Source organism: Serinus canaria, chromosome 24 (genome assembly GCF_022539315.1).
Source record: "Serinus canaria isolate serCan28SL12 chromosome 24, serCan2020, whole genome shotgun sequence".
Classification (NCBI taxonomy): Eukaryota; Metazoa; Chordata; class Aves; order Passeriformes; family Fringillidae; genus Serinus; species Serinus canaria.
Window position 1 is genome coordinate 7,292,039 of NC_066337.1, and position 25,627 is coordinate 7,317,665.

The following is a 25,627-nucleotide window of genomic DNA, read 5'->3' on the forward strand; positions in this document are numbered from 1 at the left end:
TGGAAGGGGCGAAGCCCGAAAGAGGAAGGGGGCTGGGGCCGCACCTGGACGGGCTGAGTCCACGCGAGCCGTGCCCCGCCCGAGCCGAACCGGGCCTGGCCGAGCCGAGCTGATGGAGGGCGGGGCCGGGGCGGAGCGTGGAGGCGTGGTCCACAAGAGGGTGTGGTTTGGCAGCGGCCTGGCCGCGAGGTGCCTCTCGGCCGCCAGGGGGCGCACACGGTGTAGGCGGATCGCACGTGGCTTGGCTGCCGTGGGGCGCGCGCAAGCGCACGAGGGATGCCAGCACGCGCGCCATTCAGGCGGCCCCGCCCCCCATGCTCTCAGCCAATAGGGCCGCGGCTCCCGTTCGTGACTGCTTCCGGCTTCCCCCGACGTGGCCCAATGGGCGCGCTCGCGCTGCGGGATTGGCGCGCGGGGACGGCCCTGGCAGCCGCGCCAATGGGTGCGTGCCGCGTGCCGGCGGGGGTGGGGCCAGACGGCAGGGCCGCCGCGGCGGGGCTGCTCCGCGCGCCGGGCCGGGCCGATTGGAGTGTAGCCGAGCCGGGCAAGGCCGAGTCCAGCCGAGCCGAGCGCAACCGAGCCCCGCCGAGCGGTGCCCACAGAGCATGGCGCGGTTGCCCGGCCGGGCGCTGCCCTGGCTGCTTCTCTTCAGCTTCCTGCCTGCCGCAGGTACGTGCGGGACGGTGCGGGGAGGCGGCGGCTCCCCGGGCGCTCCCTGCCTGGGCCACGACGCCGACGGTGCGGGGCCGGCGGGGATGAGCGGCCGGTGCTTGGGTCCCTCCCCAGCGCCCTGTCCGGGCCCGTGCTTGTCTCCGCCTCCCACACCGGGAGCAGGTTCTCACCGAGTGTTTGTCTCCAGAGCTGGTGGCGGTGATGTCGGTGGACGTGGGCAGCGAGTCAATGAAGATCGCCATCGTGAAGCCTGGAGTGCCCATGGAGATCGTCCTGAACAAGTGAGCGGCCGCGGGAGGGTCCCGGGGGATCCGGCCTGTCCTGCGCGGCTGTAGCCCCCCCCCAGCGCCAGGAGCAGGCGGAGAGTGAGGCTGGCCGGAACTTGGCCGTCCCTGTTCGTCTTGCCGGAGGAAGGCTCCCACTCTCCCCCGCAGGCTTGTGACTCAGTCTTGCCCCGGTGGGCAGCTGCGGGGCATTCTCCAGGGCAGTTTGTTAACTCACCTTTAAGGGGTTCAGGTGCACTTTGGATTTCTTTCCAGCGAGTGCCGAAAGCCCTCGTGGTTAAGGACACATTGTGGTGCCAACCCAAAAGGGCACCCAGTCCCTTGATTCTTAGTTCCCCTAGAGGAGCCCAGAGCCAGGATGTTTTGCTGCAGTTGTTCAAAGCCCGTGCTTGTAACACGGGTAAATCTCTTGTATTCAGCTGCTGCTGCAGCCTATCCTCAAGCAACTGAGTGAAGAATCTACAGGTGAGAGAGGACGTATGATTAGAAACATCCTCAGTTTCTGGGAGTCTGGAGATAACACGATTTCTCACCCACCTCCCTGAAATTCAGCAGTGCTAGATAGATATAAGGGAACTGTCTTGCCTTGCTTATGAGTGGAGGAAAGCAAAAATAATCTCATCAAAGCCCTGGGAGGGGGGGGGCTTGTCTGCTAGCCCCTCAGCTGAGCAGAGGCTGCCCCCCCTCTCCAAACACCTTCCCTTAGTCCTTCTGGAATGGGAACAATATCTGTCTTCACGGGAGATTGAAATGTTCACCTTTTTCCACTGGTTTATTCCTCCCTCTCTGTTCTCAGGGAGTCACGAAGGAAAACACCTGTGGCTGTTTCCTTGAAGGAGAACGAGCGTCTCTTTGGTGATGGTGCACTGGGGATGGTAAGAGTTCCTGTTTGCAGAATATGTGTATCCCATGTTGTGACAAACATCTCAGACAGCGTTTTATTGTTGTCCTGCACGTCTCATCTCCTTGATGCGTTACTGGCTCTGTGTAAGGGCTGTGTGCTCCTACTCCCACAGGAAGAGTTGTTCCCCAAGTAATCTGGGAGGGATTGGTTTGACAGCAGTTTAGCTGAAAGAATGCAAGTGGGTGATGTGGTTTTTTTCCTGCAGTCCATAAGGATGCCCAAGGTGGCATTCCGATACTTCCAGGATCTGCTGGGTAAGCGGATCGATAATCCCCACGTGGCGCTGTACCGGTCCCGCTTCCCAGAGCATGAGCTGGTGAAGGATGAGATGAGACACACTGTTATCTTCAAGTTGTCCCCGTAAGTGGCTGCTTTTCGGTTCTTTGTGGGATAGATGTCAGCTACCAGCCTTCTGCAGCTTGCTGTTGATTCCATCATTTTCTTTCCCATTGTAGAACGATACGGTATTCTCCCGAGGAGATGCTGGGGATGGTCCTGAACTATTCACGTGGTCTGGCTGAGGAATTTGCAGGTTGGAAGGGTTTAGCTTTTTCTCATCTATATGTGTATGAGTTTGTACACTATAGGATTTGAGAAGAGACCAAAAGCATTCAGAAACCCAAAGTTTTTGGAAACAGGATATTGGTTCTCTCCAGCTGTAGGCTGTAAGCAAGACTTAGAAGCTATCCAGTTATCATTTGTTTCTAATATGATGCAGGTTTGGGATCTTGGGGGCAGACACTCTGTTTACCACCTAGCTTTGCAATGAAGGAGTCTTACAGGCAGTCTCTGGAGAAAAGTGAAGTGTTTTCTTTATCCTGTATATGATCAGGGTGGAGGCACATGGAATGTGGCTGTTAGGGAGGGTGGAAATGGTTCTGTGAACGCTGTGCTGTAGCTGTTCTCGATGGAAACTTGCTGTTGGAGCTGAACTGAAAGAGCGAAAATGGCCCTTTGCTGTGACACTTGCTAACAGAGAGGAGGCTGTCATGTGTATTTCATGCTGTGTTGCTTATGAAATACCATAGTAATGAAAAGTAGATAAATTAGTAGAAAAGTCACTGACCAAATTGTCATGTGGTCAGTGACACTCCAGCCAGTCCAAATACTTTACTGGAGAGTGAATAGGATCCAGTGGCAGTGTAGGGCTCTCTGAAGATAGTATTTGTTGGAATGGAAGACTACCCAGAGCATTTGGGAGTATCCTGATGCATGAAAGAGTGGTCAATAGACTTGTGGCTTTGTGTGAATATGCCAGGTCTGCTTGGTTTTCAGCATGTTACAGAGATTCCTCCCTAGGGATCCTGGCTACTGCTGCAGGGCTGCATTCTTTGTGGGTCTTCACCTTGACTGAAGAGTCCTTCACCTCCTCTGGGTTTGCTGCTGTCACTCTATCTCAACAAGTCTTTGCATGTGGCTACACTGATACAGAGTTCCCTGCAACTGTTTCAGAGCAGCCCATCAAAGATGCAGTGATCACAGTTCCTGCCTACTTCAACCAAGCAGAGAGGAGAGCGGTTCTGCACGCCGCCCGCATGGCTGACCTCAAGGTGCTGCAGCTGATCAATGACAACACGGCTGTAGCATTGAACTATGGGGTTTTTAGGAGGAAAGACATCAATGCCACGGCACAGGTAGGTGCATTTGAGAGATGCAGAGAGTCCTGCCAAGTTGCCTGCGTGCAGGGGAGAAAGTGCTGCAGAAGAAATCCAATGAACTTGAAATAGACTCTGCTGATCAAACAGTCTCCTCTGTTTTTATGTGTTTGTCAACAAGACAAAGATATTAAACCCTGTGTGCCCGTATGGTGAAGCCTGAAAGCTGCTGGAGTGAGGGCAGGTCCTGGGACCTTCCCATTTTGTAAACCTGTTCCTTGCCTATCAGCTGGGGAAAATAACAGCAGCAATTACTTCAAGTATTGGAACACCGACTCAGAAGTACTTGATTTACCTGAGGCTGAAGAAAGAGCAAAATTTGGGGTTTTTAACTGTGAAATAGATAGGGGTTTTCTTGTCTCCTTCTGTCAAACATAACCCTGAACATCACCCGTGTTTGGTCAAAAATAAGTCCTGCTCTTAGGATACAAAGTAGTCCAGGGAGTAGGTAGTTGCAGCCTGTATCACACTGAAACGTTCTCTGCTTATTTGTGGGGGGATGTCCAGGTGTTTCTGCTTCACTGTCCCAGCTTTTCTTTTCAGAATATCATGTTTTATGACATGGGAGCAGGAAGCACTGTTTGTACTATTGTTACTTATCAGACAGTGAAAACTAAGGACTCGGGAACCCAACCTCAATTGCAGATCCAAGGCATTGGGTAAGAATTCCACGAGTTGCACAAATCCCACGGGTCTCAGGAAAGAAACCATTTGTTTCACAATCTTCATAATGTATAATTTTGCAGTGAGGCTTCAGTACAGTAATTTGGATGGCTGAGGGGGAAACATTTGGAGCAAGAAGACTCCAGTTGGGAATAATTTTGGCATTGCTGTCTTTTGCAGAAGGTAGCTGAGAACTTCCAGGAGCCTAGGACGGAACCAGTGTACTTAGTTTCCTTTAAGCTTTCTTTTGATAGACTCAAGCCATGTAAACCTATTCCATTACATGTAATCTTTTAAGTGTATCAGTTGGAAAAAGAGGAATACACTTCTAGAGAGTAATGATAATGCCATGGACTTAATGCATTGCCAAATAAGGAGATGGGTGCTGGGCTTACCCAGCCCAGCAATTTTAACTCCAAAGAATTTATTTGTTTTGCTGTTTCGAGAAGATACCTGGAACCTGATACAGTTGTCCATTGGCTTCTTGGCTGTTCTACATGCTTCACAATAAGGCATTTACCTAAAATATAATGAAATTTGCTGTTGAAAAGTGGTGAATCTCTTATTTCCATCTCTCTTTCATTATAACGTGTTATTTTGGGGACAACCTTTGTTCTTTCACAGTCATCACAGCTGATAATACTGCAGCCATTTTTGACCACTTGCTGCTCTGCATATTTGTGAAATAATACATGAGATTTGTTTGCATTTCAGTTTGGTTTTGGATATTACACCTCTGTTCATTCTTTTGCTCAGGTTTGACCGTACTCTTGGAGGTTTAGAGATGGAGCTTCGTCTCCGGGATTACTTGGCAAAGCTCTTTAATGAGCAGCACCCTTCCAAAGATGTCCGGAAGAATCCTCGGGCCATGGCCAAACTGCTGAGGGAGGCCAACCGCCTGAAAACGGTGCTGAGTGCCAATGCCGACCACATGGCACAGGTCTGACCTTCTCCTGGAGGTTCCTGCATTTTTTGGGGCTGTGTGGGGTAGGTTGAGGACTGGTGTAAGGGAACACTGTCCCTCCAGTGCAGGTCTGCTGAGGAGCAGCGCTCCCGGTGGTCCCTCTCAGCTTGTGCCTGCTTGGTGCCACTGGTGATTGAGTGGATTGAAGAAGAGCTATTCGTGTCAACTGTGTTAAATAAACTTTCATTGAGAGAAGCTATCTGTTACACCCATGTTCCATCCTCTCATCACCTTAGCAATGGTAGGGTTCAGATGACTGTGGTCAGGTCTGTTGTGTGTTACAAAAGCCAGAGCTTTTTGCACACTGGGCAAAGATTCTGCTTGGAAAATGCTCCACAATTAATTTCATTCTGACTGTTTTTTTTCCTGGACAGATCGAGGGACTACTGGATGACATTGACTTCAAAGCCAAGGTCTCAAGACAAGAATTTGAGGATTTGTGCTCTGACTTGTTCAAGCGTGTCCCAGGACCTGTGCAGCAGGCTCTGAGTAGTGCAGAGATGAACATGGTGTGTTTAAGAAAATGCGTTACCAAACCTGAAGCTAGTGTGTGTGGAGCTACTGCCACATCAGGACTGAGGCCTCAGTGGTTGTTTTATCAGGACTGTTAGGAGGTAGATGCGCCTGCTATTGTGACAATGATGTTGGTGCTACAGAGAGTTTGCCTGCTGCAGTGTCAAGTAGGAGTGTGTCACACTTGCCCTGCACTATCCGCCAGAAATTAGGGACTTGGAGGAGGGGCTTCTTTGTCTTAAAACACTTTACTCTTGTGCTGTAGGTTTGAAATAATGATGTTTCCTCTTTTTGTCTTGGATACTGGTTCTGGTCTCACTCCTAAAGTTTTAACTGAATGAGTCTGGATACAGAATTATGGGTGTTCGGGCTTCTCCTTTGCACATTCTCTAAAGGGAGCTCTGATGTGGGCTGCAGTTGGACCAAACCTGAGGCAGTCCTTTGGAGGGAGTCACTGTGGGTTAAATGCTCACTTTGCAGGATGCCACAACTCTCAGCAGCTTTGGGCTCTGATGTTCAGTGCAAGACACTGAGTTACCTTTTAAAGGCTGGATTTCTGCCTGTTCAGATCAAGCTGGCTCTTGGTGTCACTGTCTCCTGTGCCATTGAGCTAGTTTGTGTAATTTTGAATCAAACCCCATGTTTCAGGTGGCTTGAAGCCACAGTCACGTTGTCACTGTTGGACAGATCTGACCCCAGGTGCCTGGTTGTTGGCACAGCTAATGCCTGTCTGAGATCTGTTGGGCCCTGGCCTGCACGGGGACAGCAGGGTGTAGTGTGGGTGTTCTTAGAGCACCATGTCAGCACATGGTGACCGGGGAAGGAGCGTAAGGAAGCCCTGGACTTAGCTTTCCAAAATTGCTTTCTTAAGACAAGGTGACTGTTTCCAATCCCTAGGATGGAATTGACCAGGTGATTCTAGTTGGCGGTGCCACACGGGTCCCCAAAGTGCAGGAGGTTTTGCTGAAAGCTGTGGGCAAGTGAGTATGTGAGGCCCCCTTTCTAGTCTGTCTCCCATTGACAAGCTGCTGTTTATGTAGAGGCTGCAAACTTCATGTCTGTTGCTTTTTGCTTCATAGAGAAGAGCTGGGCAAGAATATCAATGCTGATGAGGCTGCTGCTATGGGTGCAGTCTACCAGGCAGCTGCTCTAAGCAAAGCCTTTAAGGTGAAGCCCTTCATTGTTCGGGATGCTGCTGTGTTTCCTATCCAGGTAACCTTTGGTTTTCCTTCTCTTGTGCAAGGTATGGGGCTGTGATGGGAGGAGCAATCCAGGCTGGAACCTCTCAGCTTCCTTTGAGTTTCGAAGCTGTGGAGATGTTTCTGCCAATCTAATAAGAGAAAGCAGAAGGAAGTTTTCTTTATAATAGAAATGCAGTATCCAAGGAGCCAGGCATATGCGAATACCAGTTGAGGAGTGTTTGCCTGCCCCCAGCCTTGAGGCAGAGCAGTTGAACACTGCTGATGTAAGTTGCCACAGTTTGCAGTTGCTGAATCTTACTTTCTGTTTGTCATGCAGGTGGAGTTTACTCGCGAAGTTGAGGAGGATGATAAATCCAGGAGTTTAAAGCATAACAAGAGGATTTTGTTCCAGCGCATGGCACCCTATCCCCAGCGCAAAGTGATCACTTTTAACCGCTACACAGATGACTTTGAGTTCTATGTCAACTATGGAGATCTGACATTCCTGAGCCTGGATGACCTGCGGTGAGTTGAGCCCAGCACCCAGGCCAGCAGCTCTGTGGCAGTGCAACTTGCCTGGCTAGAAACGTATTGCCAGTGTGTGTGACTGGCACTGGCACATCTGTTCTCTGAACTGCATGTCCTTTACCCCTGCCAGTTCCTGCTTTTTGCAGTTGCCCGTTGCCACCAGTGTGAGTGAGAGCAGGGATTGGCTGTTCTGCAGCACTATTATCCTGAGTTGTCTCTCTGCTTTTGTTTCTTCATCATCAGAGTTTTTGGTTCTCTCAATCTCACTACTGTGAGGCTAAAGGGAGTTGGGGACAGTTTCAAGAAGCACTCGGACTATGAATCCAAAGGCATCAAAGCACACTTCAACATGGATGAGAGTGGTGTACTGAGTCTTGACCGGGTAAGCACCACCTATTGGGATGGTTGTCAGCTGATGTATTTTTCAGTTCTGTCCCTCTCTCTGGTCCCTGCTTAAAACTAATCCTGAGCTTCTATTTCCAAGGTGGAATCGGTGTTTGAGACCTTGGTGGAAGACAAGCTGGAGGAGGAGTCAACACTGACAAGTAAATGCGGAACTTTGATATTCATGCTGACTGTTTTGTTACCTGTAGTGGCTGAGATAGTTACAAGCATTGTGTTTCTTTGGGTTTGGGGTGTGGAACTTACACAGTCGTGACTGTATGTGTGGCTGTCTCTGCACACAAGGACACGGAGGGAGGTTGCAGAAGTGTGAGTCTGGAGTGTGTGAAGCTCACCTACACCATCAAGGGAGCCCTGATAATTGTTGCCATTGTGAAGGGAAGGACTGAGAGCTGAAGATTACTTTCTTCCTCTGGATACGTAACATTCTGAATTTTTTGTCTCCCATCAACAGAACTTGGAAATACTATCTCAAGCCTGTTTGGGGGTGGTGGCCCTATACCAGAGACCGGAGACAACCTGACAGACTCAGTTCAGGTGAGCCACAGGGTGACTGCTACTGGAAGGGAGCCCTTTTGTCTTGCTGTGGCAGTTATGTAGAATTACCTGTTCTGTGAAACATTGCATGGAATTTCCACATTGAAAACATAGGTTTGCTTTTCTCTTTACTTGTTTGTGATCAGGAAGAGGAAGAGAGCCTAGCAGAAACAGGTAAAGAAGAGCAGGGGGATAAACAAGACCAGAAAAGCCATACTGTAGATGCTGATGAAGAGCATGGACAAGAGAAACAGCAGTCTTCAGATCAAGCAGAAACTGCCTCTCCAAAAGTAGAGTCAGAGAGAAAGGAAGAAGGCGAGAAATTAGAGCCTCAGGTGAGCATCAGATTGAAGGAACAGGAGTGGTTTTAGTACCCAAGAAATGGCATTTCCTTAGTGGAATTCTCCCTTCTCTGAAGTGCCCTGTCTTTGAAAAAAGTTGCAGAATCTGAAAATCTGTTCCCTTGGTTGTGAACGTACTTTGTGTTACAGGGTCCCAAAGAAAATAGAGAAGCTGCAAAAGAGGAAGAACCGTCCAAAAGTTCCAGTGTCAGCACAGGTACCAAATCAGAGGAAGAGAAAATCAAAGCACCCAAGAAGCAGAAGCTTGTCCATGAGATCACCATGGAGCTGGATGTAAATGATGTGCCTGACCTGGAGGAAGATGAACTGAAGAGCTCAATGAAAAAGTAGGTTTGAAATGGCTCTGCTAAGTTAGAACTCTAGATGAAGGAAGGGAATTGCTTTGGGATGGTGATGGCTCACACAGAGCACTGCTGACCTCAGAAGCTGGTGTGTGTGATGTGCTGCTCAATCAAGGGCATTTGCTACTTTTTGGTTTTTGTTCCCTTTGCATATTAGACTCCAAGACTTGACGATCAGAGATCTAGAGAAACAGGAAAGAGAAAAATCAGCCAACAGCTTGGAGTCATTCATCTTTGAGACCCAGGTAAGAAAGGGATATAATGAGATGAGAATTCCAGGAGAGCAGTAGAAGTGCTTTGCACAGCTTTTGGCTGATCTGAGTGCAGGGGAGTTGTTTGAGCTGGGGGAAGCTGATTTTAAGAGCCCAGGTTTTGTCTTTCAGTCACTTTTCCTAATGCTGTTAGGCTTCCCAGGCCCATGTTTCCTCAATACAAAATGAAGCTTCCCTTCAGCATGTCTAACACATTGAACAATTGCCTCCGGAGTGTAAAGAAGCTACAACTTTTCAAGAACTGTTGTGTAGAAGCAGCAATTAGTGTGAAGTGTGTGTGAAATAATGACTGTTGCAGTGTTGCCATCATGGGATGTGGGCGTGTCTATACCTAGTGTGTTACATTGTGCTCCTGGCAACGCTAGGAGCTGAGCTCAGATTTGGGAAGGTGCAGGCAGCACCCCAGCCCAGTCGCAAGTGAGTGCTCTTGTTTTATGATTCCAGGCTCAGTGGTGTTTGACCAGTGCTTGCTGTTTTTTTAGGACAAACTTTACCAAGAGGAGTATCAGTTTGTCTCAACAGAGGAGCAGAGAGAAGAAATTTCCAAAAAGCTTAGTGAGGCTTCCAGTTGGATGGAGGAGGAGGGCTATGCAGCTGCAACAAAGGTATTGCTGTGTGCAGTCAGGATACCAGTCAGCTGTCACTGACATGGACGTGACCACAGAGGCTGACAGAGCCTTTGTAATCTGGTTCTTGAGAGTTTGTTGCTTCTTCAGAGCATTATGCACAGAACAAAATAAGACGTTGTCCCAGCAAGAGCTTCAGCAGGAACCTGTTGACTGAAAGCTTTGTCATGTGGCTCTTTTTACTGACTGAAATGGTGTATTTGATAGAGTGAAAAACAAATGCAGCTAAAACTTTGGAAGTTGCCAGTGTTAGACAGTGGTCAAACTAACTGTCTCCTTTCTCCTCTCCCCCATTTTCAGGAGCTGAAAGACAAGCTTTCAGAGCTGAAAAAGCTTTGTAGGAACCTCTTCTTCCGTGTTGAAGAACGGAGAAAGTGGCCAGAACGCCTGGCTGCTCTGGAAAGTCTGCTCAATCACTCCACCATCTTTCTCAGGTAAGGGCAGGCTTTTGGGAAGGAATGTCATGCAACTGGTCATGTAGGAGCTGCCAGCAAAATGAGACCAGAGTGAATGTGAAAGTCAGTGGCAGTTCGTGAGAAAAGGTGAGCAGAGCCCTGCTCCCCAGTATCCTGTTCTGCAGGACCTGTGAACAGCCCCTTGTCCAAAATGGGGGGCAGGAAGGGTCCAGCATGGTTGTTGTGATGTTTTTGTATTACTGGATCTGTAACCATTGGGTTGCCAAAGTGCAGTCTGCTTGGCTTAACAAAAATAAGCTTTCTTATCTAACCCAAGGGGAGCCCGAATGATTCCAGAGTCTGACCAGATATTCACAGAAGTGGAACTGAGTACCCTGGAAAAAGCAATCAACGAAACCACGGTACTGAAGGATGGAGTGATGCTGGAGGAGGGTGGGGTGGCAGTTTGGGTTATGACCTATACTTTCACTCAGCATCACGGAGTAGAATGTGCATGTTTTGTTTTTGTGCCACCAGCAAACTTTTTGTGTGTTTCAGTGTTTCCTAATGCCCAGCCTGACCCCATTGTGTGTGGGGGGTATGGTAGTTCCTGTGTTGCATGTGGAATTATCTCCAGGGTGGGGGTGGGGCCCAGTGATCTCGTTGCACTCAGTTTTTAAAGGCAGGCACTGGGTTTTGTTTCTCTTTTTCCTGTGTCTGGGTAACTAAGAGGTTGGTGGAAATGTAGCATGTAGAAGAGCTGTCCTGCATAAAGCAGAATAGCCAGGGGCAGTGACTTTGAGATACTGTGATAACAGCAGTTCCTGGAACCCAGAAGCATTCCAAAAGCACCTCTTCCCTCGCGTCCCACAGATCTGGAAAAATGAGACACTGGCTGAACAGAACAAGCTTACTCCTACTGAGAAACCTGTGCTGCTCTCTAAAGATATAGAGTTCAAGATAGCAGCCCTGGACAGGGAAGTGCAGTATCTCCTGAATAAAGCCAAATTTGCAAAACCCAAACCCAAAAGGGAGAAGAATGCCACAAAAACTGATTCAGGCAAGAATACTACAGCAGACCCTGAGACTGAGAATACTATCCCTCCCACGGAGGGGAAACAAGAAGGTAAGTAGCAGGCTTGGAGCACGTATGTAACTCCCTATTATATAATTACCACATGGTGTTTCTCTTGATTGAACGGGAGCTAAAGAAGGGAGGACGGTAGTTAACTGTGAGATTAGGTGAGTTTGCTCTTAATTTTCAAAGACAATTGGGAAAATCTATGTATTGTAATGTCCTTCACCCCCCACCATTTGTTTGGGTTTTTTGTGAAGAAACAGAAATTATTTATAAATTTCCCAGGATAGTCAGTACCTGTCTTGCTGGCTGGTTGACTTCTAGGAAAGATTAGCCATTGACTGCAGTTCAGTGTACCGAGCTGAATACACAAAGTCCTGTCCTAGATCAGTGAGTAGAATAAATTGTTGATGAGAAAGATTCGTGGCCTAGATGGACCCCAGGGGAAAAAAACAATCTCTTGGGGCACTAGGACTTAGTTTTTTGAACTTTCTAAGATCCTCAGGTCTCAAGTGCCCTGGTCCTTTTAAATCTGGATGCTGTTTGTCAGCATTCCTGCTGGTTCCTCTGGTTCCTCTCAAGGGATCCTGCTCATAGTCACAGCTCCAAAGGTCATCTGCCTGTGCAACCAGTCAGTTTCCAGGGCTTCTGAGGACATAAAGCTTGGCACTCAAAAGGGGAATATGGAGCAGTTTTGTGGTGCTTCTCTTGAGTGCTGTAGAGTGATCTGCTGTGAGAGTGAGCTATTACAGTCCTGCTGAGGCACCACAGCTGGGTGGTTTAACCTCATCTTTACTCACCTCATCTCTTTGCACCTTGCTTCCTGTTTGTTCTCCCTTGACTTTTGTTTCTTTCTGCTTTAAACATAGACAAAACAGAGGATATTGATCCAGCCAAGGAACCTCCTACAGCTGAGAAAGCAGCAACAGATGATAAGCCTGGATCAGACTCGGGTGGGTAAATGTTTTGCTAACAATCTGGAACTTGGGAGCTACAAGTGCAAGGTGTCTGGGGGCTCCTTTGCAGATTTTTAGCTGTAAGAGGTAATATGATTGTAGAACCCCTCACTGCTGATCCACTGTTAATTCAGAGTGGAATTCTTATGCCCCAGTGCTGCTTTGTGCCCCTGTTCCTACAGTTTGCAGCCAGTCCCATGGCTGTGAGACAGGCTCTGCTTAGAGCTGCTGAGCCTCTCGTGCTGCTAGGGCAGCACTGTGAACAGGGACAGAGGGTTCATGGCTTCAGCTCCATGGAGCTGAGTATCAACCCCCAACACCTCTGCACCATGGACTGCAAGTGTTGTGGCAAATTTTGCAAATGTCAGAGACTCTCAGTACTGCTTTGCATGCTGTGAAAATGACTGCAGTGTGAAACTGAGTTTGCTTTGTTACACAGGGTCCAAAAAAGAGAAGGCAGAAGCTGGAGGAGAAAGGAGGAAAAACGATGAATTGTAACACCCTGAAATCATATGAGTGTCAGCATCTATTTATTTCATAGTTACTTTCTCGTTTTTCTTATGGACCTGGTTAGTCATTATGTAAATGGAACACAATGACAACTCAGTGGGATAGAGATGTAAATTTATTTTTTTGTTCTTTCTGCGGATTTTGCCTCTACTAACGTAGTGAATTGGTTTTGTTTTTCTTCTATTATGTGGGGCAGACTGCCCACCAAGAATTGTCTTTGTTTCAGTACAGAAGTCACCAAAGTGACTTTCCTATGGGAAGAAAGCAGTACAGAAACATCTTAAGGTGCAGGAAGTAACCTGGACTATAAGCTCTGTGCCCCACCTCTTGTGAAGATGATTGCAGAAGGATATAGATCTGAAGTGCTGTTGTCTTTGCATATGAGACCCTAACTTAGAGCAAATGTGTGATTTCAGCTGGTGGGAGGTGTATTAATACTTGGATTCATGGGAAGGTAGAACAAAATTGGGAAGGCAGATGATTTGTGCTTTGAGATATGGCTGTGTCTGTTTTCAATAGGCTGTTTGTTAAAACTGTCTGTGGTCTCTAGCAGAGTCCAAGAACCATGAAGTGAGACTTGACAAAAAGGTTCTATTCATAGTTTTCAAAGTTCAGAAAAGACAACACTGAATGCAGAGGAGGGGAAAGATGGGCCATGTTGGCACATCCTGTAGTCAGTCACAAGGACAGCGATACGGATCAAACAACCAAACCTGGAAAGTCTAATGGCAACCGCCTTCCTTCCTCGGTATTTTGTGCACTTGGACCGACTTAATCGTGTGACTGTCCCTGTCCCTGACCTCCTGCCTCCTCAGACCGTCCCTGCTGCTGCCACACACGCGAGTGGGCTCCGACGGCTGCGAATGTGCATCTGACATTGTTCTCCATTCTGGCTGTTCAGCCAAAAATAAAAGCGACACTTCCTGACGGGCTGTGCAGAGCGGTGCCGTGTGTGCCGGGAGTGGGGCGGGCCGGGAGCCGGGGCGGGACTTCCGCGGGGCGGGGCGGGGCGGCGGTGCCGTGTCCGTCCGTCCGTCCGTCCGTCCGTGCGGGGTGCTCCGGACCGCTGCGGCGCCGCGGGAGCGATGGCGGCCGGCGGGTACGGGCGGTACCGGGCTGCGATCTTCGCGGCCATGTTCGTGGGCTACACGCTCTATTACTTCAACCGCAAAACCTTCTCGTTCGTCATGCCCGCTGTCATGGCCGAGGTGCCGCTGGGGAAGGACGACCTGGGTGAGTGTGGGTCCGGGCCCCTCGGCCCCGCCGGCCCAGCGGTGGCCGTTCCGCAGGCTGAGGCGCCCCTGGGGTCTGCCTGCCGCAGGTCTCATCACCAGCAGCCAGTCGGCAGCCTACGCCATCAGCAAGTTCATCAGCGGCGTCCTTTCGGACCAGATGAGCGCCCGCTGGCTCTTCTCCTCCGGCCTCCTCATGGTGGGCTTGGTCAACGTGGTCTTCTCCTGGAGCTCCACCGTCATGGCCTTCGCCGGGCTCTGGTTCCTCAACGGCCTGGCCCAGGGGCTGGGCTGGCCGCCCTGCGGCAAGATCCTGCGCAAGGTGGGTGCTGAGAACGGTGGGGGAACTTGCCACTGCTCTCTTGACCTGCCCTGGCATCAGGGCTGTGCAAACCATGCTTGCCCACAATCCAAAGGCACTTGCAGGTTTTCTCACTCCCTTCCAGCCAAGGAGGTCTGGAGCACTATCTGCATTCTGCTGCCTGTGGAACAAGTTTCTGTGCACGGGGTTCTGCTTATTCTAGCAAAGATTCACTCTGTAGCGCTTGCCCCTATGTGCCTTGAGTGTAGCTCAGTTTGGTAACATCTCCTGGTAGCAGAGTTCTGCCCCGTTGAGGCAGACTTTGTTGAAATTAAGTATTTTAGGCATGGACACCCAGGACTGCTTGTCTCTGCTGCTGCAAGTCAGCGTTTGTTGTGGGTCAGTGGGCAGTGAGCCCAGTTCCATCTGCTCTCTTGGGCAGCTTGGGAATTCCAAATCACAGTTGGTTCAGGTAGAAAACTGGCTAAGATGGAGGAATGGTGTGAGATGAGTCTCTAAGCTGTATGTACTTGGGGTTTGTGAGAATCTGAAAGGATCAGATTGATTTCTCCCAAGGACAGAAGGAAAGGAATTTGGTTAGCTTTATGCTGATCCCTCACAGAAAATGTAAGATCCAGGAATGAATGTACTGCATGTACTTGTGGGGCAGGGTGAGGAAGAGATAAACAACTTTGTTGCCCTTCTGTGTGGCACCTAGCCTCCCCCAGCTGATGAGGAGAGGCCTGTGCAGGACAGTTGGATGCACAGAAAATAAGGGCCCAAATAACAGAAATACCAGCCATGGTGTATTCTGAAGATGTTAATGAATGTAGATCTCAAACATTTTCCTGCTGACAAGAGCCACCCAAGTGGTTCTGGCTCTGGGTGCTCCTTGCAGTACAGAGCCCTTCATGTCTGATACTTAATGCAATAGCGAGTCCTAAAGTTACCCTGTGACTCTCTGCGTATCCATCCAAGTTTCTGAGCCAGCAGACCTCTCCAGGAGGACTTGCAAGTGAGTACACAAAACCATGTACTCTTAAACTTGCCTCTCCTGCCCCACGTCTCAGTTTCATGTTCTGTAAATGGAAATAACTTTGAGCTGGCTCACAGCGTGGACACCTGTCAAGCTCTTATGGCTGACGCTTGAGTAACATTTGGAGTTCCCTGCTTGACTTAAGTAGCGAGGTGTGGGTGTTCCCTCTACCTGCTTTTGGAGTTCTGTGTCTGAATTGCCCCAGCCCCACATCATGGACTTCAAGGGTGGGTTTTCAGGTGTGCTGTCACTCTCTTACACTTCATGCTGTTTTTCTTGTTGCACAGTGGTTTGAGCCTTCCCAGTTTGGGACTTGGTGGGCAATCCTGTCTACGAGCATGAACTTGGCTGGAGGCTTAGGCCCCATTGTTGCTGCTCTTGTGTCTATGAACTACGATTGGCGCAAGACTTTGTCCTTCTCTGGCTTCACCTGCATGGTTGTCTCTTTTGTTTGCCTTGTCCTGATTAAAAACGAGCCGGCAGATGTTGGGCTGCCCAACATTGAGCAAGGAGCCAAGAAAGGAAAGAAAGGTGAGCACATGGCTTTGATGCAAGCAGACAGCTGCAGCAGAAGATGCAGTGCCTTCTGTCTGTGTTCTGGTACAGACGTGTCACTCTCAGCATACCGACACCCCCATCCTCCCCAGTTTCTGAAGTTACATTTTGGCAGGCGTGTGGTAATGGGTTGGTTTTGGCTGCTTTATTCTGGTAACTGAAGGTACAAATTTTGTAAACCAAGCCCCACTGTGATCTTGTGGGAAGGGGCTGGTGCAGGGATTCCTGACACTGTGGCAGAGCAGGGGAAAAGGGCCTGCTGTTGGCCCTCTGTCAGTCTTGCTCCTTAGCCTGCCAGCAGACACCTGTGTGTTGCTGAGGTGCTCAGGGGAGCCTCTCCCCATATATGTCATGTCTTCCTGCTACCAGCATCCCTATTTTCTTGGAGCCTTGTGTGCTCAGACTGCGAGTTTTGGTGGGGTGGTGGAGAGGGAAAAGCTACAGCAGCAGGGAATGCTTCCTTAGGCCTGACCTCTGCTCCTCCACTTTGGCAGCTGACAGGCAGCTCTCCCCTCACCCCACCTTAGGCTCTCTTGACCCCTAGCTCACGGTGGACTCTGCTCAGTGTTTCTGTCCCAGCCTAGGACATCTAGTTAGTAAATGTTTGTTCAGACCACTGAGTGTGGTGCTTCTCTGGAAGCAGGACATGTAGATGAGAATTGCAACACAGGTTTTCAGTAGGATTTTAAAGGCCAGTGGAAACTCAGCCCATGTTCTATGCTGTCCCATACTGCCCATGCTGTCAGACTGGACCTCTTTACATAAGAAAAGAATATTGTTTCCCCAGAGCATTCTCTGGGGAGAGCAAGTTTGTTGGTGTTCCTGGAAGACTGATGCAAAAATCAAGGTAGCATCTGAAAGCATCTTTGTTTGAGTCTGTGCAGTGCCTTTCACAGGCACAGCTAAAAAACACTCCCAAAGAATCTAGAGGTAATTTTTCTAACAACCTTTGTGAGGGGTTTACTGGCAACTGCAATACAGAAAATTACTGGCAGTAGTGTTTTGATTATTCTTTTCAAATCTTTAATGAATGTGGGATAAAATGACAGAAGAGATTCTGAAATCACCAGAACAAGGGGGAGGTAGAGCCATTCACTACCATTCAGCAGCTGTGAATACCTCTTTGTGTGGGGGATGTTCTCATGCCTTGATCCTGCCTGCAGAACTGTCTGCTGGGCTGCTGGCTGGTGTCGTTTGGGCTGTGGTAACTTTCCTCCCGACTTTCGTACAGGTGCCTCCAGCGACAACAGCACCTTGACAGAGCTGCTGCTCTCCCCATACCTCTGGGTGCTCTCAACAGGCTACCTGGTCGTTTTTGGAGTGAAAACTTGCTGTACTGACTGGGGACAGCTCTTCCTGATCCAGGAGAGGGGACAGTCCATGCTTGTAGGTGAGATGCAAAACTGCATTATTAAGCTCTGCAGCTGCAGTCTGGGAGGTGTTGCCCAAAGTTTGCCGGGGTAGAGGCCCTTGCTTAACTACACACAGGTTTTGGAATAACACAGTGATGGAGTTAGTGCATGCACCAAGCACCCCAGTGCCAGAGCGTTCCTGGGATTGGCATACAGGCATTCCTGAACAGAGATGAGCCAGATGTTTGTGTCCAGCAGAGCTGCTCACGTACTCTGTGAGGTCCAGCAGTGGGACTGGTCTGGAGCCCACAGCACCAAATCTGATGGGCTGTTCTTTGCTTTGTCTGTGTTCTAGGCAGTTCCTACATGAGTGCCTTGGAAATTGGGGGCCTAGTGGGAAGCATTGCTGCTGGATACCTTTCTGATAGAGCAGTAGCAAAAGTAAGTCATGTGCACCCTCGGGCATGCTGGGCAGGGAACACAGTGGCAATCTGAGTTGCTTCACTAAGGCACTCAGGCAGGGTGCTGTCCCTGTGAGCACAACAGAGAAACCAGCCCATACTCAGTTCTGCCCTGTGCATGGGCACAGATGCCAAACACTCCAGAAGGTGCTAGGGAATAGGTATGCTGATGTTAGGGGTTGCAATATGCCTGTCACATTTGAGGTGTTTATTTAATTTGTTTGCTTTACTGTGGTCTCCAGATTTTTGTGTTGAAGGACTGTTTGTTGATAATTGTCTTCTGGCTGGGGAAAAAAACCTCACATTAAAATCCAGTTGTGGGATCTGGAGCCAGATACAGGGTGGAAGTGGTTGATAATGAAGTATCGTTCATCACTAAGAGCTTTTGTTTAGCATAGTTTGACTGTGTGCAGCCCTTAAACCACACTAACAAGGTGTGCCAACAAATGTGCTGTTGATGTGCCATCCGTGTTTCTGACGGGGATGTGGATGGTGTGGTCACTACAGGTGTAAAAGGAAGGCCTTCCAGTTTCTGACTGTCCACTTTCCTTCCTTCCTTGTGTCCCAGGTAGGGCTGTCCAGCTATGGGAACCCCCGGCACGGGCTCCTGCTCTCCATGATGGCTGGGATGTGTGTGTCCATGTTCCTCTTCCGGATCACAGTCACGGGTGACTCTCCCAAGGTAAGTCACATGTAGCAGCTGGCCATCCATAGGGGTAGCCCTGGAAGGGGGGGGGAGGTTGATGACAGAAAGCATGATTGTTTTCTTCAGCATTCCCAAGGGTTTCTTTTCTGTTGAACTCTGGAGAAGTGCTGGCTTGGCCTGGCTTAGGGTGCTCCTGCTGTCCTGTTTGTTGCAGGCAGTCTGACTTCCAGGCTTTGCGTGAGACATGACTTGCATCTGCCCTTATGATTGCTAAAAAAATAAAACTTCTTTTCTCCTTTCATTTTTTTTCTTCTTCTTCAGGAAAACCACTTCTGGACTGTAGCCTTGCAACCTCTAGCTGATCTTACAGGCCTAAAAGAACATGAGGTTTCTGCTTGCATTTTTTCTCCCTCTGCCTTTTTCTTCTTTCCCTGGTCTGCCTTACTCCTATCCTGAGAGGTTGGTTAGCACTTCAGAACTTAGAACCAGGGCATTGAGAAGAGATTACTGTAAGTTTGGTAAAAGAAATATTTTCGTATAATAATTTGAGTACACTAACTGACTTTTAAAAGTCTAACTATGTAACTTTGAAGTTTTATAAAGAAGGTTCTGAGGACCTCTGTTCATCAGATAAAATATAGCCAGCTAAGGGATCTTGTGGGTGAGATCTGAAAGAATGATTCTGCTCTGGAAGATGCATTCCTATTTAATTTCTGGCAAGTGTTCTCCTAACTCCTTTCTGTTTCACATTTGGAAAATAAGATGGCACTTACTTCCTCCTGGGCTTTTTGAAATGGTGTTTGCAATTCTGAAAGCATGCTGGAATGTGGAGGTGTTACAATCCTTTGTTGTGCAAACAAGAGACTGACAATTTGGGGCCAGATAGGTTTCTTAGAGCAGAAACTACCACTGAAGTTCAGACTGTTGGGGATTTTTGTGGTGGGTTTTTTTTTTCATTTTAGGTTTCTCGGTTTAGTAACATGAAGGTCATCAGAAAGAGGTGTCTCACAAATAAACGTGCTCTGATCAGTCCCGTGCATCTAAACTGAGAAAAGCTTTCAGTTGGTAGCTCCAGGCTTGTTTATGAAAGCAACCTGATTCACAATTCTTTCCTGTGGTTTCATGGGCTCATTGCCCTCTTCTGTTCAATGTTCTGTTTCTTGCAAATCAGCACAGGCTGTGTTACATGGTGTGGGGGGCAGAACCGTGCGAGGGAGGAGAGCTTGCGCTGGCCAGTAAGATGGAGTGGTGGAGATGCAGCTGGGCTTTATGGGTGTGGGAACTCTAAAGGCTTGAGCTCTCCTGGCTGCAGGCTCGGGGAGCTGGTGTGAGCCTGAAAGTGTCAAAACTCCCTGGTACCGAGTATAGAATCTGAGAATTATCAACAGTTGCTGACAGTGGTGAAATTTACAGATCCTGTTTCTGATTTTTACTTTGACAGCTGTGGATTCTGACTCTGGGAGCTGTGTTTGGGTTCTCCTCGTATGGGCCGATTGCCCTGTTTGGGGTCATAGCCAATGAAAGTGCCCCTGCCAACTTGTGTGGCACCTCCCACGCCATAGTGGCCCTCATGGCCAATGGTAAGTAATACCCATTTCCAAACAAACAAAACCCATGCACATTCTTGATGAAGCATGGTCTAGCCTCAGGTGCCAAGCTACTACTTGTCATGGGAAGGCACCTAAGGAGAGAGATAATGGAGCTGGAAGCCTCAGAGATTATTTTCTGTTGTGTCCAACAGGTTTTGTGCTGGGCTTTAAGTTCAGTCCAGGCCTGAGGAATTATTATATATTCAAAAGCAGGTGTTGATAGATAACATGGGAACACACAAGTATTGTTGACATTCTGTTTGTTTTTCATTATAGTTGGGGGTTTCCTGGCTGGACTGCCTTTCAGTACAATTGCCAAGCACTACAGCTGGGCCACAGCCTTCTGGGTAGCTGAAGTCACCTGTATTGCTAGCACAGTGGCTTTCTTCCTCCTGCGGAACATCCGCACCAAGATGGGCCGGATTTCCAGGAAGGCTGACTGAGGATGAGCTGCATGGTGGAAAGGATGTTCCCACGCTGATGTGAATGATGCTCGTTTTTGTTTAACTGGCCTAGGAGTGAGTTTACCTATTGCTGCAACCTAGATAAAAATGTCTCAACTTCTCATCCAGTGTCAGGTGCCAGAGGGCACAAGGTTCCTGCTACTGATCACTTTTTCCCTCAAGATGTGATAATTCACCTAGTTTACATTTGCAATGATTTTACTGTACCTCTTCCTCACAGCACTGTTAGTGAAGCAAGCAGGCTCTGCAGCCCAAACTTCCCCGCTACATGTGGTCTGAAATGACTGCCTTCAGGTGCACTTACCTCTAGTTTTGTCATTATTGTTTGTCTCAGCCATTAACTGAGACATTAATTGGTTCAGCTTCGCTGGTCAGGGGCCCTGAACCGAGCCTTGCTGCCTGCGTCCGTCCCATCCAGCTGCCTGAGCACAGCTGTCCAGGTCACTTCATCACGAGCTCTGTGTGTGCTCAGCCACGTGGCAGCAGCACACCAGGGAATGGTGAGGACTGCAGTCCAGCCTCTGAGAGCAACAAGGCTGTAGCTCCATGTGTTCTAGGAGTGAGGGAGCGGACAAGGGAGCAGCGGGACAAGCTGCAGCAGGGCTCTCCGCAGCATTTAGAAACAGGCACGTTTCCAGGGAATTCATGGCCTCTAGAGCAGCTCCTTCTAAGTGAACTGATCCCACCTGGTGCATGTCTGTGTGCAGTGTTAATGATTTGCAAGGCAGACAGCTGCTGCCAAGGCAGCTCGTAGCCAGTGCTCCGCAAATCAGCCAGGAAAACTATCCCAGCAGCAATTGCAACAGTAGCCACCACCAACACACAATTTCTGCAGCTGGGTTTCTCGATAACTCACATTTCTAGCATTGGCTTGTATTTCTTCAGTACAAGGTGTGAAGACTGGGATAGTTTTGGTCAAGAGCTGTGTCTCTCATGGCTGCAGGCAGGGGCTCAGGCTGCCTCTGAGTCAGCCTTAGCAGAGCCATCACTGACAGCCTTAGCAGTCAGGCCCAGCACCTTGCAGTAAGTACACTCAGGTATTTAACCAGGATTTTGTTAAATATTCTTGTTTTTCCCCAAAAGGTTTTACTGTCTCAGGATCCTGAAAGAGGCACATTCAACTCTTAAAGAACCTGCATGCAGGTACTTTGTTGAGTACCTTGCTTGCAAGAGTAGTTAGCTAGCCTTAATTAAGTAAATGGAAGTGAATTACATTTTGTACTTAATTACATGATCTTCTTCTATATCTGAAATAAAAATGGAGCAGTATCACATGGGCCCTGGTTGTCTTATGGAGAGCAGTGCAAGCAAAACCACCCAAATTCACGTATCCTCTTGAGGTGCCAATGTCCCCACCAACAGAAAGCAAACAGCCATTTGTCTCATTAGTAAACACTTTTTCTATACAGAAACCCTCTGCAAGACCATAAGTTTGAGCTATACAGGAAAAGTACATATGTACATTTATGACAGGAAAGAAAAGCACTGACTGTGGGAAAGCCACAGACCTGCACCTTCTTCAGACAAGTGCAGCGGAGCTGCAACAGCAAAATAAGGCCCTGTGGCCCAATGTAAACAGTGCTAAGGAATCTCTTTAAGGTAAGTTTTGCAACAAAGGGGATAAACTGGTATTTTGGGAGATACTGAAGCGTGTTTTGGGGATGTGCAGTCTCTGCTGTGGAGAGGGGAGCTTTGTGAGAGGCCAGCCAGGGAAGAGAGAGGCCCCGCTCTTCAGACAAATGAATCTCTGCAACAGGCAGGGCTTTCTCTATGATCCAGGTCCAAAGGGTCCAGCTTTCTCTGCTACCTCCAGAGCAAGCTTCAAGTTCTGATCAAACAACTCGCACCTGAAATAGTCAGAAAAGCAAAAGGGATGACTTCTACATATGGAAGTGAGTTAACAAAGCTGACAAAGGATCTCCACATCCTTTGGCTCTGCATCCTTCACGGAGAAATTCAGGAAATTGTAACACAGCAACATGACTAGTGTTGAGGTCTGACTTGGTTGTTAGTTAAGATTAAAGCTTCTTATATAGGCCTGAATATATGGTAGGACAGCAGGGTTTGTGCCAAAGAAGAGCACCTCCCATTTCCCCAGCAGAGCCAGCACTGGAAAGAGCTCAGGGCTATGTCCTCTCTCTGCAGCAGTGTGCTGTAGCTCCCTTTACCTTCCCTCAGCCAGTTTTACTACTTAAGGAGTGCATTTGCTACTGTGTAGGCAGAAAGCAATGAGGGGTTGCAGCCACGTTACTAAAAGTGGGCTTTCCCTTACCTTATTGGCATCTCCAGGGAGTAGAAAGGATTCTTCAAAGCGAAGTCTGAGTAAATCTCATAGATTTTGCGGAGAAGAGCGTCTATCCCTGTCTGCCTTGGGTCAGCAAGAACCATGAATTTGATCCCTGGAGCCATAATGCCAGGAGCATGAGGAAGGCCAAGCACAGAGACAGCCCTGACAAAGCAGAGCGGTGCCGGTGCCTAGGGCCCCATGGTACCTGTCAGTGTCTGGAAGCAGTGCAACTTGAAGGTGTCGGTCTCCAGCATCTCGATCCCGGAGCTCCCAACTTCAGGTGACAGCTGTGACCCGATGGCGAACAGCCTGTGGGGACAGGCCCTCAGCGCCCCTCACCACCCGTGCCCCTGCCCCCCCGTCCGTCACGGCCACCCTGACTCACGAGTGGAACATGGAGGCCAGCATAAGCTTCTCGTTGGAGGAGAGCCGGTGGCGGCCAAAGCGGATGGACACCGGGTAGTTGGCGGGGTTACCCAGGAATTCCAGCACGTCCTTCCCGTCCGCCGTGAAGCGACCGTTCACCTCGGCGCCGTTGATGGCGAGCACGGCGTGACCCACTGCGGGGACAGCGCGGCGGCCTCAGTCAGTCACTCAGATAGTTAATCAGACAATCCGTCAGTCAGTGCGTCCGTCAGTCCGTCAATAAGCCCGGCCCCGCCCGGCCCTTCCCACCCCCCGTACCGCGGATGCCGTCCCGCTGCCCGAAGGCGACGACGACGCGCTCGTCGTGCGGGCGCAGGACGAGATCGAGCGGGAAACTGAACGTCTTCTCGGTGTCGGAGCGGGGCGCGTAGTGGTCCAGCTGGTAGATGAGGCCGCCAGCCTTGTTGACCACGTAGACGCTGAAGATCGCCATGGCGCCGTGCCCCGGCCGCCCCGCCCCTGCAGCGCCACCGCCCCGGCAGTGACGCAGCGGCCGCCGGGCCCGCCCCCGCCCCACGCCGAGCTCTTCCTTTCTCGCCGACATCTTGCGGAGCAGCTGCGGCCGCATCATGGTGAGCGGGCCCGGGCCGGGGGGCGGGCGGCGAGCCGGACCGGGCCGCCCGAGAGGCGCTGGCGGCTCCCTGAGCGCGGCGGGAACCCCTGCGAGATGCCCGGGGGGCCGACCCTGCGCCTCGCCGCTCACCCCCCATCCTTCTCACCCCCTCGCAGCCGCCCAAAGACGATAAGAAGAAGAAGGACGCGGGCAAGTCCGCCAAGAAGGACAAGGATCCGGTCAACAAGTCCGGTGGCAAAGCCAAGAAGAAGGTGGGAGGCGGCGGGATCCCGGGCCCGGCGCGTGTGCAGCGTGGCCGGGCCCCAGAGCGGCGTGCAGGCGGGGCGGGCATCTTGTTGTTAAAGGAGCCAGCTTTTTGTTTGCCAGCAAGTTGTACATAATAGTGTTAAACCTGAGTAACAGGGGGCTTTAGTCCTCTTATTTTTAGATACTGCAGGTATTATCCGCAGCACGTTCATTTACAGATGCAATTTTGTGCATCTCAATAGGCCTTTCGTTTGGCATGTGATACGGAAACGTTCGATAGTGCAGTTCTTAGGGCACGGTTTAGTTCCATCTTTTGTTCTTGTTTACAAGACTGCTTAGGAGGTTTTTGTTTTTTCTCTGTCTTCAAGTAGAAGTGGTCCAAGGGAAAAGTGAGAGACAAGTTGAACAACCTTGTCCTGTTTGATAAGGCCACTTATGACAAACTGTGCAAAGAAGTCCCCAACTACAAGCTCATCACACCTGCAGTTGTATCAGAAAGGCTGAAGATTCGAGGTTCCCTGGCTCGGGCTGCCCTCCAGGAGCTCCTCAGCAAAGGTGAGCACTCGGAAATAGAAGAAACCAGAAAGCTGCTTAAATTGGCTGTTTGGTTTTCCTTGCTTGCCCAGCAGCTTTCCTGCAGCATCTGAACTGCCCTATGCGTAAACTGGTTTTGGAGAGCCACTGCCTTTGCTTGCATTTCAGAAGTGCTCCTAGGTATAGAGCAGCGGTTTGTTACATACGGGCATTGCTGTGCTAAGAAAAATGTTGCCAGAAGGACGGGCTGTGATGTAACTGCAGGCAGATGGCAACAAAAGACTTGCATAAGCTGCTACCCCCTATTATTTACTCTTGCACATTGCCCTGCTTCTCTAGGAGGGACCTCAGCATCCCTGGCATCCGTCAGTACATAGACACTGATGTAATTTTGTTTTTCCCTAGGGTTGATCAAACTGGTGTCCAAGCACCGAGCCCAGGTGATTTACACCCGGAACACAAAAGGTGGAGATGCGCCTGCTGCAGGGGAGGACGCGTAGGGAGGTGAGGCTGGGTGCTGAGGAGTTGAGTTGTGCTGTCAGGAGCTAATGCACAGCTGTGCAATGTGTAATGGACAGCTTCCACATGCCTGTGGTGGGCTCTTCTTCCACAGAGTATTTTGTTCTCATCCTAAGTAACTTCCTGGGGGAACATTACTGGAAACATCAGCTTTCCACAATTAAATTAATTAAATTTCTGATTTTGTCCCTGTGCTCAGTGGATGGGGAAAGTATCATTTGTTCCCCTCTCTGTGGGTGGCAGGGCAAATGGGCTCTTGTCCTCCCTGCTCCCACATGGCACCATGGCCAAGTGTTCCTGCTGGGATAAAACTGTCAGACTGTTTGGTTTATGCTAGCCTGATTTTACCTGGTTTTCTGATTGGGGACTTCTTGTTTTGCAGGTTCTTCAGTGTCTTTGTCAACAATGTGTCACTCATAGATGCACACAATAAAATTATTGATTATAATTTTTCATGATTTTTCACAATGTATATGTTTCCTTACTGATGCATTATTTGAAGTGGATTCTGGTAGAGGTTATGGCTGTTGTGCTGTACCAGCCAGTTTTTGTCTTTATTAGT

General features: G+C 49.5%; 4 protein-coding genes across 4 annotated transcripts; 3 read left to right on the forward strand and 1 right to left on the reverse strand.

The window, feature by feature from the left end:
* The first annotated feature begins 491 nt into the window (after window positions 1-491).
* Window positions 492-13,770, forward strand: HYOU1 (hypoxia up-regulated 1). Its single transcript, XM_018922736.3, has 24 exons — window positions 492-669; window positions 860-953; window positions 1,753-1,831; window positions 2,066-2,220; window positions 2,316-2,392; window positions 3,313-3,494; window positions 4,059-4,174; window positions 4,935-5,118; window positions 5,517-5,651; window positions 6,553-6,635; window positions 6,735-6,867; window positions 7,174-7,361; window positions 7,608-7,746; window positions 7,849-7,909; window positions 8,221-8,303; window positions 8,450-8,638; window positions 8,795-8,991; window positions 9,164-9,251; window positions 9,761-9,883; window positions 10,205-10,338; window positions 10,637-10,721; window positions 11,173-11,425; window positions 12,247-12,330; window positions 12,773-13,770. The coding sequence occupies exons 1-24, from the start codon at window positions 606-608 to the stop codon at window positions 12,829-12,831; spliced, it is 2,985 nt and encodes a 994-aa protein (XP_018778281.3). The 5' UTR covers window positions 492-605; the 3' UTR covers window positions 12,832-13,770.
* Window positions 13,771-13,843: 73 nt separating this feature from the next.
* On the forward strand, window positions 13,844-21,751 carry SLC37A4 (solute carrier family 37 member 4). Its single transcript, XM_009097790.4, has 8 exons — window positions 13,844-14,076; window positions 14,165-14,397; window positions 15,700-15,943; window positions 17,199-17,357; window positions 17,675-17,760; window positions 18,349-18,462; window positions 19,868-20,006; window positions 20,292-21,751. The coding sequence occupies exons 1-8, from the start codon at window positions 13,929-13,931 to the stop codon at window positions 20,456-20,458; spliced, it is 1,290 nt and encodes a 429-aa protein (XP_009096038.2). The 5' UTR covers window positions 13,844-13,928; the 3' UTR covers window positions 20,459-21,751.
* Window positions 21,752-21,855: 104 nt separating this feature from the next.
* TRAPPC4 (trafficking protein particle complex subunit 4) lies at window positions 21,856-23,685 on the reverse strand. Its single transcript, XM_009097787.4, has 5 exons — window positions 23,451-23,685; window positions 23,152-23,326; window positions 22,972-23,075; window positions 22,752-22,878; window positions 21,856-22,326 (listed from the first exon to the last, which is right to left on the reverse strand). The coding sequence occupies exons 1-5, from the start codon at window positions 23,623-23,625 to the stop codon at window positions 22,248-22,250; spliced, it is 660 nt and encodes a 219-aa protein (XP_009096035.4). The 5' UTR covers window positions 23,626-23,685; the 3' UTR covers window positions 21,856-22,247.
* RPS25 (ribosomal protein S25) lies at window positions 23,636-25,518 on the forward strand. Its single transcript, XM_009097786.4, has 5 exons — window positions 23,636-23,764; window positions 23,922-24,017; window positions 24,384-24,567; window positions 24,952-25,050; window positions 25,448-25,518. Exons 1-4 carry the CDS (start codon window positions 23,762-23,764, stop codon window positions 25,044-25,046), a joined length of 378 nt encoding a protein of 125 aa, XP_009096034.1. The 5' UTR covers window positions 23,636-23,761; the 3' UTR covers window positions 25,047-25,050; window positions 25,448-25,518.
* The last annotated feature ends 109 nt before the right edge of the window (window positions 25,519-25,627 follow it).